We start from the raw sequence: 15137 nt of genomic DNA, 5'->3' as shown, positions 1-15137 counted from the left end.
AAACTTTATTCAATGATCTCAGTTTGTAATTATGGGCATTGTTTAAATGAACTAATCACATGAAAACAAGAGCAGTTAATGATTTAATGTGAAGCGCTAAAGAGTGTGGTCATGGAGGGGATGTGTTTGTGGTTGGAGATACAAAATACAGACAAAGTCTGAAGTGTGCTTGTAACATGTTGGTCATGTTGGCTCTTAGCTTATCAAGATAAGGTCTATTTATCTTTATTTTAATCTGAAGGTGTTGGCTAATTTGTGGTTATTACTCAGAGTTGTTATCAAACACATGTATTACAGTATTATTTTCTTTACACAGAGTACTCATTTCTGAAGATGTCAGATTGATATTGATTGATAGCCATCACCTCCTCTCTCACATGAAGGCGTCAGGAGATGTGGACTGGCTCGAACAACGTGGATATGTTTGCACACTGGAAGTGCGGCAAAGTTAAAAGTCTTTGGATGAGCAGCGTTCTCCCAAAAGATATTCCCTCATTTGGTTTATTTACTTTTTCGTCACTGACTCCGCCTCCAAGCTCCGCCACAGGACAGCTGCTGTTGTGGAGACTCCCCTTGACTCGTAACTGCATTACATAAATGGACCTGATTAGACAAAAGACTCAGCTAGACTCAATAGTCAAGGCTCCAGCTGTCAAATACACTAGTTATTTTATTCAAAGGTATACGAATATCTTGACACTGCTTAGGTTTTAAGAAATACTTTGTTGAACTTCTTGTACTTCCATTAGCTCTTAACTCTGTTAGCTGTTGACTCCGTTAGCTGTTAGCTCTTAACTCTGTAAGCTCGGTTAGCTGTTAGCTCCGTTAGCTGTTAACTCCGTTAGCTGTTAGCTCTTAACTTTGTTAGCTCCGTTAGCTGTTAGCTCTTAACTTTGCTAGCTCCATTAACTGTTAATTCCGTTTGCTGTTAGCTCTTGACACTGTTAGCTCCGTTAGCTGTTAGCTCTGTTCGCTCTTAACTCTGTTAGCTCCATTAGCTTTTAGCTATGTTAGCTGTCAACTCCATTAGCTGTTAGTTCTGTGTGCTGTTAACTCCGTTAGCTGTTAGCTCCGTTAGCTGTTAGCTCTGTTAGCTGTTAACTCCATTAGCTGTTCGCTCTGTAGCCATTGTAGTCAGTGCTTGGAACAAAACATATTAAGCTGATGGGTCCAGCAGTATGCAGGGGTTAACCATAACACACACACAACCTTTGGGTCTACGCAAAGAGGAACAAAGTGGAAAATACACTAAACTTTTTTATGTAGCTTTTTGGTGTTGTCAACACTATTGTATTCGATCACACGTACTCCACATTCAAACATTTAGAAAACAACGTATATAGGCTGAAAACGCGATCGATATTTAATCTAAACTAAATGTCATTCTTTTGGTTATGTTGTAACAATTCGCCCTTAGCAACTCAATCAAGGGGAAAAGGTACAATACGCTAAAAAAAAGGGAATGAGCGGATCTGCGAATTCTGGTGTAAACTCTCTCTGCTCAAATGGTCGTAAAAGAAAAACACACAGTCGATATGCGGAAACCCAAATGTTATTATATTAAATCAAATTCAATGCATCTGCAAGCCCCCAAAATGAACACATAATCAGAATCAGAATCAGAAACAGGTTTATTGCCAAAGAATGAATGTTTTCACAAACAAACGAGGAATTTTTTTTGGTGGAAGGTGCAACATTTGGACATGACAAACAACAATCAACGCAAGGAGGGAGGAGGAGTGGGAGGAAGAGGGAGGAGGAGGAAGAGGAAGGAAGAAGGAGGAGAGAGGAAGGTGGAAGAAGAGGTGGGGGGGTGACAGGGTGTCAGTCAGTCAGTCCGTCCCGGGGATCCGACCGCCGTCGGAAAAAAGAAAAAAGTGTGGCGGTGGTGGGGGCATGATGGATGCAGCCTCTCCTCCCGAGGGGGGGGACTCGAACAGGGAGAGTCCAGACATGGAGGGGTCGGCGACAATCTTTCTGGCCCGCTTCAGTGACCTGGAAGTGAACAGGACCTGGAGGGAAGGCAGATTGCAGCCGATAACCCTCTCGGCCGAGCGGATGATGCTCTGCAGCCTGCGCTTGTCTTTGGCTGTGGCTGCAGGGTGCCAGACGGTGATGGAGGAGCAGATGATGGACTCAACGATGGCCGTGTAGAACTGTACCATCATCTTCCCTGGCAGAAAACTCAAATATCCTATCTCTAAATATTAGAATATCATGAAAAAGTATACTAGTAGGGTATTAAACAAATCACTTGAATTGTCTAATTAACTCGAAACACCTGCAAGGGTTTCCTGAGCCTTGACAAACACTCAGCTGTTATAAATCTTTTTTTTTACTTGGTCTGAGGAAATATTAAAATTTTATGAGATAGGATTTTAGAGTTTTCTTAAGCTGTAAGCCATAATCAGCAATATTATAAGAATAAAAGGCTTGCAATATTTCAGTTGATTTGTAATGAATCCAGAATGCATGACATTTTTGTTTTTTTAATTGCATTACAGAAAATAAAGAACTTTATCACAATATTCTAATTTTCTGAGACAGTCCTGTACACTACAAACAATCAAACCCACTCAAAACGAAGTATAATCCCCGGATCCCGACAGTCCCCAAAGTCTTTTCAGTCGCCCAAAACAAAAGTAAATGACTGCACGCGCGCACACACCCCCTCCCCCCAAAAGCCGGCAAACAGCTGACCGACCAGGCGGAAACGTGGCGAGGCGCCGCGTTCAATCCCCGCGCTACTTCACCCTAGTCCGGTAGGTGCTGGGCCAGTTCACAGTGTTCCTGCGCAGTCTTCGTATTAGTGATCCCGCCCGTTGGTATAAATCCAAAATAGAAACAGTCGCCGGATTGCTTCTACCGGACTGCATCTATCGTAACTGGGTATTTACGACACTGAAGTAAACGTTAAATACCTCAAAAACTGAAGGGGGCGCTAAAAGGGAAAAACTACATAATGGGGCTTTAACTTTGAATGACATGTTTCCTTGTTTTTTCAAATACTAAAGCAAAAACACCACAGACTTGTACATAGTGACTCACTCCTCACAGGACCATGACAAACATGCACCTTCACCCTCAGTCAGCCCCCCCCCCCGCTGGGTTTCCCAGCTCCCCCTGCCCACCGCTGGAGGTTCAACCCCTTCATAAGTGTCCGTGCATGTCGCGGCGCGACCCTGAGCACATTCTTCCTCTCGCTGCATTCACAGTTTGGCTCGACAACAAAAAACGCTGCACAAAGTCAAAGGAAAGCTTTACGATCACCACAGAAAGAGCAACGCCGAATGGCGCCGAACAAACGGGGTTCAGATTCCACGGCTACTGGTTGTGGGATATGTGTGTTAGCAACGTCACGCAACTTGTTCCCCAGAAGGCCTGACGTGGAACAACTGTGTGGAGCTCCAGCTATTTTTAAAACCTGACTCATTTTTTCCCGTGCAGGGCTTTTCTTGAGGAGGATCCCCCTGTGACAGGCGTACCGACCTTTTAACCACTTCCTGCTCCTTTGACGATCCATATGAGTAACGCACGGACAGAAAGAGAGAAGGAAGAGATGTGGGGGAAATAAGTGTGTGAAGCACCAGAAATCAAACCCAGCTGTGTGTGTGTGTGTGTGTGTGTTTATGTGTGTGTTTCTATGGAGCTGTGTCCCAGTTCCATACTACCTATACTCAGTGGTGTGTAAAGTACCCAAAAGTCATACTTGAGTAAAAGTAAAGATACCTTACTGGAAAATGACTCCAGTAAAAGTGAAAGTCACTGATGAGAATACTACTTAGTAAAAGTCTCAAAGTATCTGATATTTACTGGACTTCTGTATCAAAAGTAATGTTCTGATATTAAATGTACTTCAGTATTGATAATAAATGTACAAGTAAATGCTGCCGATACAAAAACAAAGGGTCAGAATGTTCTAAGTGCTGTGGCATCATGACCAAGGACAACGAGCTGTGTTGAAGGTCATTGTGTTGGCTGTGATCCATCCAGGAGCAACACAGTTCAACATAATATATCATACATAACTTTACTTTTGCATCTAGTATGAACTTCATCATCATAATTCTCAGAAAAGCAACATGACATTTATAAATATGCTCCTTCAGACTAGAGGATGTAGAGGGAACATTAATAATATTGTGTTCATTATAAATATCAACTTGATGCATCAGGTGAGTGTTTTGAGAAAGAACAGCTGCCTTGTAAACTCCTCTGGGCCGGATATGAACACAAAGGTTTGGCTCAAGCTCAATCTGCGTCCATCATAACTCCATTTTATCATGCACAACATGACTCAAATATCACAACATGATCAATATAAAGCAGAAAGTAACAACCCAGTGATTGTTTGAAAGTGGAAAAATGTCCTCTTCATCTTCAAAAAGAACTTCTTGGGCTGAAGACGAGTCCTGCTACGTCTTTCACAGGCATAGCAGAGGTGTGTTCAGCTTCACAGACAGCTGGGAAGGGTTTCAACACGGTCATGTGACCTGCTAAAGAGTCTGTGTACAAGAAGGGAGGAGTCAACTCTTTTTCTTGAGCAAACTTCGATCCTTCGATGTGTGTCGCAAGATGTTAGAGATGTTGTACTCGTCTGTTGGACCAGTGGTCTGAGAGGTTCTACCAGTCTGTTGGACCAGTGCTCTGAGATGTTGTTTCACTTTCTATCTGAATCTTCTCTTGACCTCAGGAGTCACACAGGAGGCAGAAGAACCGGATTCTCTTCCCAGATGTTCGGTCTGGTGTCCTCTACTGTTAGGATAAAGTGATAGATTGAGTTAATACGACAACAAGATATGTTCACAAGAGTTAAAAACTGCAGCTTTAAAGGGAAATATTCAGCACGTTCTTCAATTGTATTCATCCAGATGTGTGCTGAACGTCTCCTGGAAGCTTTCATATATAACTTGCACTTATAATGGCAGGTGAAATTAATTTGAATTAAAAGGTAGAGATGTTCTGGGTCGCTCAATAAATTCCTTAAAATGTCTGATAAAAGGATGGCTGAGGAGGACGTGGGTCACAGCACGATGTAAAGATGAGTCAGAAACGTGCTGTGTCACAGGTTTTCTCCATGTCTGAATTATAACATGACAAATTATGTCTGTCCAATCTGACTCATCATCTGCTGTGAAGGAAAACATGTTGTATTTTTTAAATTTAGTTACCTAATACACGTGTACAGAAACAAATCCTTAAACTCCACGTGTGACGAGAAATGACCAAACATGCGTGTACACTCACTAACATGCCTCACGATCCAGTCCAGTGATGGAACTCCATGTTGTATTCTCACTATAATCCATAACCGCATTAACCACAGGAGTATGAGTATGTAGGTCCACGTACCCCTCTAATATTCTAATTTACTTAAAATAAAATATTCACATAGCATTCTTGATAGAACATTCTAACTAGTTAGCTATCTGAATATTTTTTGTATATTTTTTTATTTATATATTTTTGTCAGAATGAGCTGGAAAGTGTCACGGGCGAGAGGGAAGTCTGGGTCAACCTGCTGGGTCTGCTGCCCCCGCGACCCGACCCCGGAATAAGCGGATGAGAATGGATGGATGGATGGATGGATATTCTGATTTTATTATTTCACTATACTGTATCAATTCATTATTTAAAGGAGAATTAATTTTATTATTAAGTGAATAAATACAACAGGTAAATGCCAAAATAAAACAGGAAATTAGTTAAATAAAGTAAAATAAGACAAAACGGTTTGACATCAACAGCAGCTTTACTGAGTGTAATGTGATTTATGATGGAAGCTGCCAGAACATCATATTATTGCATATGGATGGATGATAACACGTGTATATTAAACAACATGTGCAGTTTAAGACGTATATTTGACACTACGATGCTGATTCCCCAAACAGGGAACATTCCAACAATAGACACTGAGTGGTGAGAGAGGAGGAGGATGAGTGGCCTGGTGGTTTGGGGGCGATTAGTAACAGGAAGTAACTCATGGAAATGAAAGTTACCCACAGGAGAAAATATGTGTGTTCTATTAATAAGAAATGTCTGGAATCTAGAATGTTTTGACAACTCATCGTGACTTCATGTCGTCAGTTTGATCTCACTTTCCTGGAGTTGTTGTGGATTGTGTAAGAGTGGGATTTATTTGATATGATTCAACTCAGTGATCAATAACATTTTTCTTTTCTTTTTTGAGCGACTTGGCAGTCTGTAACAATAATCTGTGTTTGATTAAAATCAAAATGTGAAGATGTCCTCCTGGTCTTCATTAGGAGGTTTGACTTCAGTCACAGTGTTGTTGTAGTGATGTCATTACAAATGTTAATGTTATGGTCTCACAGCGCCCCACCGTGGTGGTGTGTAGTTACTACACATATAAACAAACGGAGGCTCTGGAATGAGCGCGCGCTAATAAATATGTAACAATGGAAATACAACAAAAGCGTGACGTCATCTAGTGCCTATATATCAGTTTTTTAAACACTGGCGCGGAATAGGTGGCGTCGTGGCTTAGATGGTTAAAGCGCCTGTCTAGTAAACAGGAGATCCTGGGTTCGAATCCCAGCGATGCCTTTTGTACCGGAAGGGGAGGGGTTACACGTCGCTGTTTTTTTCACCTACAGAATTCTCAATTCCAGGATTAATACAGCTGCTGGAAAAAGTGTAAACACTGTACTTGGGCAAAAACCCTGAGAAAAGTTCGCTGCGAGCAGGGTTCGAACCTGCGCGGGAAGATCCCATTGGATTTCAAGTCCAACGCCTTAACCACTCGGCCATCGCAGCCAGTGATTACAGGCACGCATTCGGTTTCATTTTCAATTCGTATTTGGCACCCAGGGACGTTCAAGAGCAAGAGAAGCTGTTAGAATATGCTTTGAATGGACAGCTTCATAACACAATAAACTGTTTACTCTTCAGAGATATGTGAATCTCACAGGATGAAAACATAATGATCTCATAGAATGTGATGCAACCACCCAACATTGTAATAATAAGTTAATCAATGAATCAATCAATCACATTTTTATTACAGACTCACGGTCCAGATAGTATAAAACATTAACATATAATAAAATACATACAAGAACCTCAGACCCAAAACTCGGCCCATCCCACTATAAAAATAATTTTGGGGGAAATTATACACAATGATGAACCCAATATACACCAGAGAGACCTCACACGGTGAATAACAGTAAATGTAAGTTTTACAAGTTGTGTGTGTGGAGCGTACATTCAGACACTGCCAGTTGTGCAGGTGTGTGGTGGGAGGTTGAGGACAGTCGGGAAGTCGGGAAGTTTGGAGTCCCCTGTACATTTGAGAGACATTCGAGTATGGGTTGGTCCTCTGTAATGTTTTGATATAACTTTGTTAGAGAAGCAGGTGAAGCCATTTTGTTTGTTTCTTTTCATAGAGCTAGTCAGTCAGGCATAGTTTGGTTCTCTGGATTTCTTTTGTTTGTCCCCACCTCTCCCACTTCATAGAACCTTTGGTTTGTGTTAACCACATGAGAATAAATAATATTTTGAAACTGTTGCTCCTACTTTTGGCCTCTTTTCACAAGTTATTTGACTGCCATGTGTTCGTCCCCCTAGAGCAGGGGTGCTCACACTTTTTCAGCATGCAAGCTACTTATAAAATGACCAAGTCAAAATGATCTACCCACGGGGGGGGGGGGGTGCAAGTGACTCTTTTTTTGTTGCTACGTCCCGATGCGCGCAGACACGGCGGCATCGGAGCTCTGCGGCGCGCGAGACAAGAAGTGTTAACGCGACACGTAGAGACAGAAATGATATGCTGTTGTGTAGAAACGATCAATAACAGACATTTAGTTTAGTAAAAGAACAAAAGACGTGCTATAGAGAAAATTACAGGGTGGCGGGCGGAGATTTCAGGGGGGCGGGCCCATTTTTTTTTATGTCATGCGATCTACCAATACTACGCCGCGATCGACTGGTAGATCGCGATCGACGTATTGCGCACCCCTGCCCTAGAGGCCGAAAAGTGGACGTAACAGACACAAGACTGGCCCTTAATTGCTGGTAATAAATTAATTGCCATGACATGCAAGAATGATGACCCACTCTCCACTTCCGTGTGGGTGAAATAGTCTCATACGTCTCAGTCTCATTTAGAAGTTACCCGACTCTTATTCTCAAAGACTTGATTGATTTGAGTAAATACATTTCCACAATGCCGCTCTATTTTTTAGTAGGGCGTTAGGCGTAGTCATGTGTATTTTTATTGGCTTAAATACTCATGGACGTCTCTGAGCCACGCCTAGTTGACGTGTAGGAGAAGCATGTTGTGTTGTATGTTGGTACAAAGATCATGATTTATCAGCTGATCAGCACACCCTCCGTGTTCCTAGAGGCCGATCAGGCAGTGGGCATGTCTCTATATTTAGAACGCGTATCTATTCCATGTATGTAGAACCTACAGGTGTCATGTGACCAGAAGGACTCCACAAGATTGAATGCATACATTAATAGCTCAAAAGTTATTCTATTCAAAATGATCAGTAGGCCTCGAATTATTTGGATATTTCGCCACACACACGTAGGTTGAGTATCAATATCGTTAAACTGGTCACCTAACATCGTATCTCTTTAGGCCCAAGACCAATTAATAATTGGGCCTTTCCTTTATAATACCATGCAGATGAGTCACGACACGCATGAGTCATCTCACCTGGTGAGGCCCAAACATTTTCATTCTGCCACACAATATACCTCAAAAGAACCCACATTATAAATACACTCAAAGATAGCCCCGCTCTCAGAAAGTACACAGATTTTACTCGAATACCAAAACAAATGACCTCCCGTCCCTCCGTAGGAGTGTCCTCCTGTCCCAGTATCTTTATGACACTGGGACACATGCAAAAGACGGACTCATGTTGATGTTCTTGTTGTCATGACTATTGGACATGACTATATCCACGATTATGGACATGACTTGGGACATGACTATGGACATAACTTGAGACATGACTATGGACATGACTATGGCGACTTTGAGTACTTTGAAAAGCGCTATAGAAATTTTATGTATTATTATTATTATTATGGACATGACTTGAGACATGACTATGGACATGACAATGGACATGACTATAGACATGACAATGGACATGACTATTGACATGACTATGGGCATTACTTGGGACATTACTTGGGACATGAGTATGGACATGACTATGGACATGACTATATACATGACAATGGACATGACTATGGACATGACAATGGACATGACTATATACATGACAATGGACATGACTATTGACATGACAATGGACATGTTGTTGTGATCTCTATCTACACAACAGATTGGATCAATAGTTTATTAATTGTTTCATTTGTACGTGTTGCTCTGACACGTGAACAAACAGGATGCTTTACTTATTTATTATTCTCAGGGTTTTTCTTCTTTTGACATGATGCACATATTTATTTATCATTTAGAGTCCGTCAATACACTAACGTGTCACTGAAAGATAGAAACATTCGATATCACTAATTTGAAATTTGCAATCTGTACACATACGACATCCTGACCTTTGACCTCACATCAGACAGGAACAACTCCCAAAACATAGAAAAAACCCTTTGAGGGGGATAAAAAGGTGAAGAACCTCAGAAGCCAAGAACCTCTGAACCTCAAAAGCCAAGAACCTCAGAACCTCAGGGTCCCAGGTTTAACAGCTGCTTTGCGGCCATGTGAATTCTCTCCATTCTTTACAGTCGGCCCGATGAAGACGTCTCTCCTCACATTGTCCTGCTTGTCTAATACTTCAGAAAACCACCAACGTCTCATCATTACTTATACTTTGCAGCTCTGTGATTGGCTCGTCACCTCTGAGAGATGTTCAGCGATGCTGGAGTTGAACAGATTTGAAGGTGTCTCCTTTCTCCTCGACCCGATGAACACGATGGCTGCATATGATCAATCTTAATAGAGATTCTTCTGAACCCTTCTGGATAAGTACCCGTGTCACGGTGAAGGAATGCATTGTGTGTGTGAGTGTCGACACAAGCAGAGCAGTACAAACATGATAACAATCAAATTCCTTCATCAAATATTAATTCTCAGATGGAGTTTACTGAAACAACCAGAGTCAGTCGGTCCAGGAAGAGGAGGAAGAGGACGGTTTCATGTAAATGGACGAAGGCTTACAGAACCACATGGGCCTTTAGACCGCGGTTGTATCTCAGTTCACAGATAACCTCGCTGTGAGCGTCACTGGTGATGGAGCCAGCCCGAGATCAAAGTACACACGGAAAGTTGAGTAATTCTGGTTGCTATGGAAAACAAAGCTTAACAACAATGTGACCGGTCACCGAGGAACGCCAACAACAACAATGAGGCTTTAGATGTGAGAGGACCCAGACCGATGAAGACCTGATGAAGACCTCATCAGGTCAACCCAGTAGAGTCCAAAGACTCAAGTCACAACTACACTTTATGTAGCACGGTGGCTCAGTGGTTAGCACTGTCGCCTCACAGCAAGAAGGCCCTGGGTTCGAATCCCGGTTGTTCCAGGTCCTTTCTGTGTGGGGTTTGCATGTTCTCCTCGTGTCTGCGTGGGTTTCCTCTGGGAGCTCCGGTTTCCCTCACCATCATAAAGACATGCCCCGCAGCCTCACCCCGGTTCGTATGGATGTGAATGTATGTTGGTGGTGGTCGGAGGGGCCGTAGGCGCTGATTGGTAGCCAGTCTGCCCCAGGGCAGCTGTGGCTACTGATGTAGCTTACCACCACCGGGATGACTGTGTGTGTATGGCTACTAGACTCTGGACTGTAAAGCGACTTCGAGTGTCTTGAGAAGCCCTATATAAAATAAATGGTTATTATTATTATTATTATTATTATTATTATGTATCTTTACAAGTCATGTCCATTGTCATGTGCATTGTCATGTCCATTGTCGTGTCTATAGTCATGTCCATTGTCATGTCCATTGTCATGTCTATAGTCATGCCCATTGTCATGTCTATAGTCATGTCCATTGTCGTGTCTATAGTAATGTCCATTGTCATGTCTATAGTCATGTCCATAGTCATGCCCATTGTCATGTCCATAGTCATGCCCATTGTCATGTCTATAGTCATGTTCATTGTCATGTCTATTGTCATGTCCATTGTCATGTCTATAGTCATGTCCATAATCAAGACTCACATGTTCCAAGTCAAGTAAACTTTGAGTTTCTATTTATTTGTTAAAAAGTGTGACTGTAGTTTGCATAAAAGAATAAAATAAAATGAATTACACCACACTTTTTAAATACCATACGTTTCAATATCTGGGCCTCGGGGAAGGTGACACGTCTAGTCAAGTCCATGTGAGTCACAGTTCATTGGTGTTTAAGTCCAAGTCAAGTTTCAAGTGTTTTGTTTATTTTATATCCCGTGGAGTTTAAAGTCAAATCTATTCAATGTTTCCTTATTTCTATTTCACAGAAAGAATGCAGGAAGTAGCCGGTCTTTTCCCCAAACACATCAACACAGTACAGTAAAGGAATGTCCATGTGATCAAAGTGTTCCTTATATTATACAACAAGCTCTAAAACGTCTCACAGCACAGGTTGTTTGTAATTTAGTGTTTGATAGGCATCCCCGCCCACTCTGTGAACTGCTCAGAGGTCAAAAGGCACAAATACACACACACACACGCCCAGATACACACCTACGAAAATCCCGCACATTGAGAACACACCCTGTCCCTATCACGAACGGTTACTCATTTATCAAGTAATGCACGATATAGCATCCATAACCCCCACCCCCCTCCTCCTCCTCCCTAACCATCTTAGCCCTCTTTATAAAGTCCTGCTCCGTCCCTCTGTCTTCCACTCCCGCTAACCAACAGTTAGCCATGGATACGTCCAACTTTCTACTCCTGCTCTTGTGGATGTGTGGAGGGCAGGCTGAGCTCGGGTGAGTCCCCCAAAAAATTGATCATGTCCAACATGACAGAGCAAAATGTCGGCAATTAATGTTTATGTTAAAATAACACATTTCAGAATGTTTCAAGTAAATTTAAAAGAGTGACAATAATTCCTTTTTCTGTCCATCCACTAATCGAATACAATGCTAATTATTCAGATCTCACATCACAGCACAATTTGGATTTTAACCAATACTTAGAAAAAAAATTGTTCAGCAAATTAATGGTTATGTAAAAGTAACACATTTATGAATGTTTCAAGAGAAAAAAAAGGGAAAATAATTCCTTTTTCTGTCAATCCACTAATCGAATACAATGCTAATTATTCAGATTATTACGCCTTTAATTCAAAAGAGTTACGTGTGTTCGGACCAGAATTGTTTTACATTTGAATTGGGAACGTCTGTTCGGTTGTCTCGGTGTAAATTCATAATCCCCTGTAAAGATGAAGTGCATCGATCATGTTTGACTTTATGGGGACTTTATAGTACATAATGATATTTTTATCATAACTTTATATGCCACTTTCATTTCACTGCACACCCTGTGTGTGTATGTGACAAATAAAACATCTTGAATCTTGAATCTTGAAATCTTGAATGCTCACAAATGGCCGCAGTGGCTCGTATCTCAAGTCCGTCACGCGCAGGTCTATTATATTTTTTTCGTTTTGATGAGATGAAATGAAACCTGTTATGAGGAAATATAGACATGCTGATTGCTTGCAGCTGCAGTGTTTAAATTTATGAAATATAATAAGACTTTATATACACTATCGTTCAAAAGTTTGGGGTCACTTAGAAATGTCCTTATTTTTCAAAGCACTGTTTTTATCAATGAAGATAACATTAAATTAATCATAAATATACTCTCAACACGTTAATGTGGTAAATGTGGTAAAATTGTGTTATCGCCTTAGAAGACTAACGGAGGGGGTAGAAAACACTTTAAACCCTTTTTATGTGAGCGCAGCTGAACACAGTTATGCTGGTGAGAGAAGCTATAAAACTGACCTTCCTTTGAGCTACAAGAAGAACAACATTATTATTTACAATAAAAATCATTATTTATAACCTTGTCAATGTCTTGACTAGATTTCATATTCATTTGATAAATAAAAGTGTGAGTTTTCATGGAAAACACTAAATTGTCTGGGTGACCCTAAACTTTTGAACATAGTGTACATCTAAACTTTACACTTCAGGCGTACAGTATATTTTTCCTTATGTTTCTGGACCTCCGTCACACAATTATAGAGCGGATGTTTTCGATAAAGGGAAATGAGGTGCTTTGAATCAACCAACCTGAATCTGTTCATGTTTCTCTCTCTTTTACAGCCTGCAGGAAACACAGAGAGATGGTAGGTTGCTTTTCTTCATACAATAAATCTTGTTTATTTCCTCCAAAATAAATGTGATTATTATTATAAGTTGGATGGCCGGCCCACATGAGCACGCCACGTGACTCCACATGGACTTTACCTCTTTACAGCTCTTCAGCGTCAAGACCCATAAACCAACAACAACACTTTTACACTGTACAGATGTGTTAACACACACACACACACACACACACACACACACACACACACATATAACACTAAAGGAGATATCCGTCCTGTAACAATCACTCTGAGCAAGGTGTGGATTCGGTTCTTAAATGGTTCTTAAAAGGCTTTTTGGTTCTATGAAGAACCATCACCTACTGAAGAACCATATTTTCATGAGGCCCCTTTATAGGTTATTTGAAGAACTCTATTTTCATCCATCCAACTTTTTAGAAACACTCATTCTGTACCGGCCCAGAATGTAACTGATATCCATTTGTCTGTTTTCCTGTGTTGTGTTTGTGTTCCTCCAGCGGTGGTGTTGGCTTCCTGTGACTTTAACCAGGACAGTGCACCATACTGCATGTTCAGCCAGGACGGCTCTGACAACGGGGAATGGACCCGACACAAAGGTGTAACCCCGACACCTGGCACTGGCCCCAGTGGAGACTTCCCTGATGGAGGTCAGTTCTGAATGGATGGTTTTTCTGTTTGATTGAGGTTGATCGAGAGTCCTGAGATGAAAACATTGAATTATGACTCAATACACGCCTTCTTCTGTCTCAATCTGTCTGCAGCGGGCTACTACATCTACCACGAAGTGGACAACATGGCTGACAAGCAGAAAGTGCGTCTGCTGAGCCCCGCCCTCTCATCGCCGGCCACTCAGATCTGTGTCCAGTTCCGATACTACATGTACGGCTCCGACAGTGCGAATGCGTTGAGGGTTCTGGCCAGGAGGTTGTCCGCCGGCACCGATGAGGTCTGGGAGAAGATCGGTATCCAGAGTCCATCCTGGCTCAAGGGCTCTGTCACGGTGTCCAAACCTAGCAGTCAGAGCATCAACGTGAGTGTGTGTGAGCAGGTCACTTTACAGTAGATGTTGCCTAAACCGGCAACATCTGGACCTTTAGATGAGAGTAGCAAATTGCCGCAACTGTAATCCAGTTGCGGCAATTTGGTCATAAAAGAAATTTATTTTTTGGTCCAGAAATCATTATTACGAAAAACGTGTAAATATGAAATCTTGATCAATTCATCCTGACAATTGTTTTGCAAATATACTTGGCTTTGACAGACCTTTACCTTGGGACCCAGGACAAACATGAACTCTTTAAATTGCTCCATCTATTAGCTTTAATTGGATGCTTTAGAAAGGGGGGCCCAATACATTGGTATTTCAAAAAAGCACCAATTACAACGGAAAAAAACAACCATACAAGTTGTGCTAAATGAGCTACAATTTACTTACGGAGTTCATTGCCACAATAATTGATTAAAACATTTAAATGAACTAACTACAAGCAAAGTACAATTGATGTATTCTTATCATGGAGGGTGATAATGTACGCTGTGTGTCTGTAGATTGTGTTTGAGGCTCAGAAAGGCTTCAGTCCTTCCTGTGACACAGCTCTAGACAACATCGTCATCACTGAAGGAGCATGTCCCGGTGAGAACACACACACACACACACACACACACACACACTTCAATTCAATTTATTTCATATAGCCTAATATTACAAATTAGACAGGGCGCATCAGCAGGGCCATGGCATCAGACCCACCAGGTCCAATGGACCCTACGAGACGTGAAGTCACAAGGACTCCGGAGAGGAAGCAGAGTTAATAATGTGCAATGGAGA

At 41.6% G+C, this 15137-nt stretch overlaps 1 protein-coding gene and 1 non-coding gene across 2 annotated transcripts in view; one reads left to right on the top strand and one right to left on the bottom strand.

Annotated features, from left to right (window-relative positions):
- Window positions 1–6698: 6698 nt before the first annotated feature.
- On the bottom strand, window positions 6699–6780 carry trnas-uga (transfer RNA serine (anticodon UGA)). Its single transcript has one exon. It is a non-coding gene; the product is annotated as a tRNA-Ser (tRNA).
- A 552-nt stretch (window positions 6781–7332) lies between these two features.
- zanl (zonadhesin, like) overlaps window positions 7333–15137 on the top strand; it is a 30308-nt gene continuing 22503 nt past the window's right edge. The window contains exons 1-4 of the mRNA XM_056443312.1: window positions 7333–7336; window positions 13807–13956; window positions 14071–14339; window positions 14858–14942. Of these exons, the coding sequence (XP_056299287.1) occupies window positions 7333–7336; window positions 13807–13956; window positions 14071–14339; window positions 14858–14942 (508 nt within the window). The remainder of the gene's footprint in view (window positions 7337–13806; window positions 13957–14070; window positions 14340–14857; window positions 14943–15137) is intronic.

Source organism: Pseudoliparis swirei, chromosome 21 (assembly GCF_029220125.1).
Source record: "Pseudoliparis swirei isolate HS2019 ecotype Mariana Trench chromosome 21, NWPU_hadal_v1, whole genome shotgun sequence".
NCBI lineage: Eukaryota > Metazoa > Chordata > Actinopteri > Perciformes > Liparidae > Pseudoliparis > Pseudoliparis swirei.
Note: the sequence above shows the minus strand (reverse complement) of the source record. Positions and strands in the feature narration are given on the sequence as shown.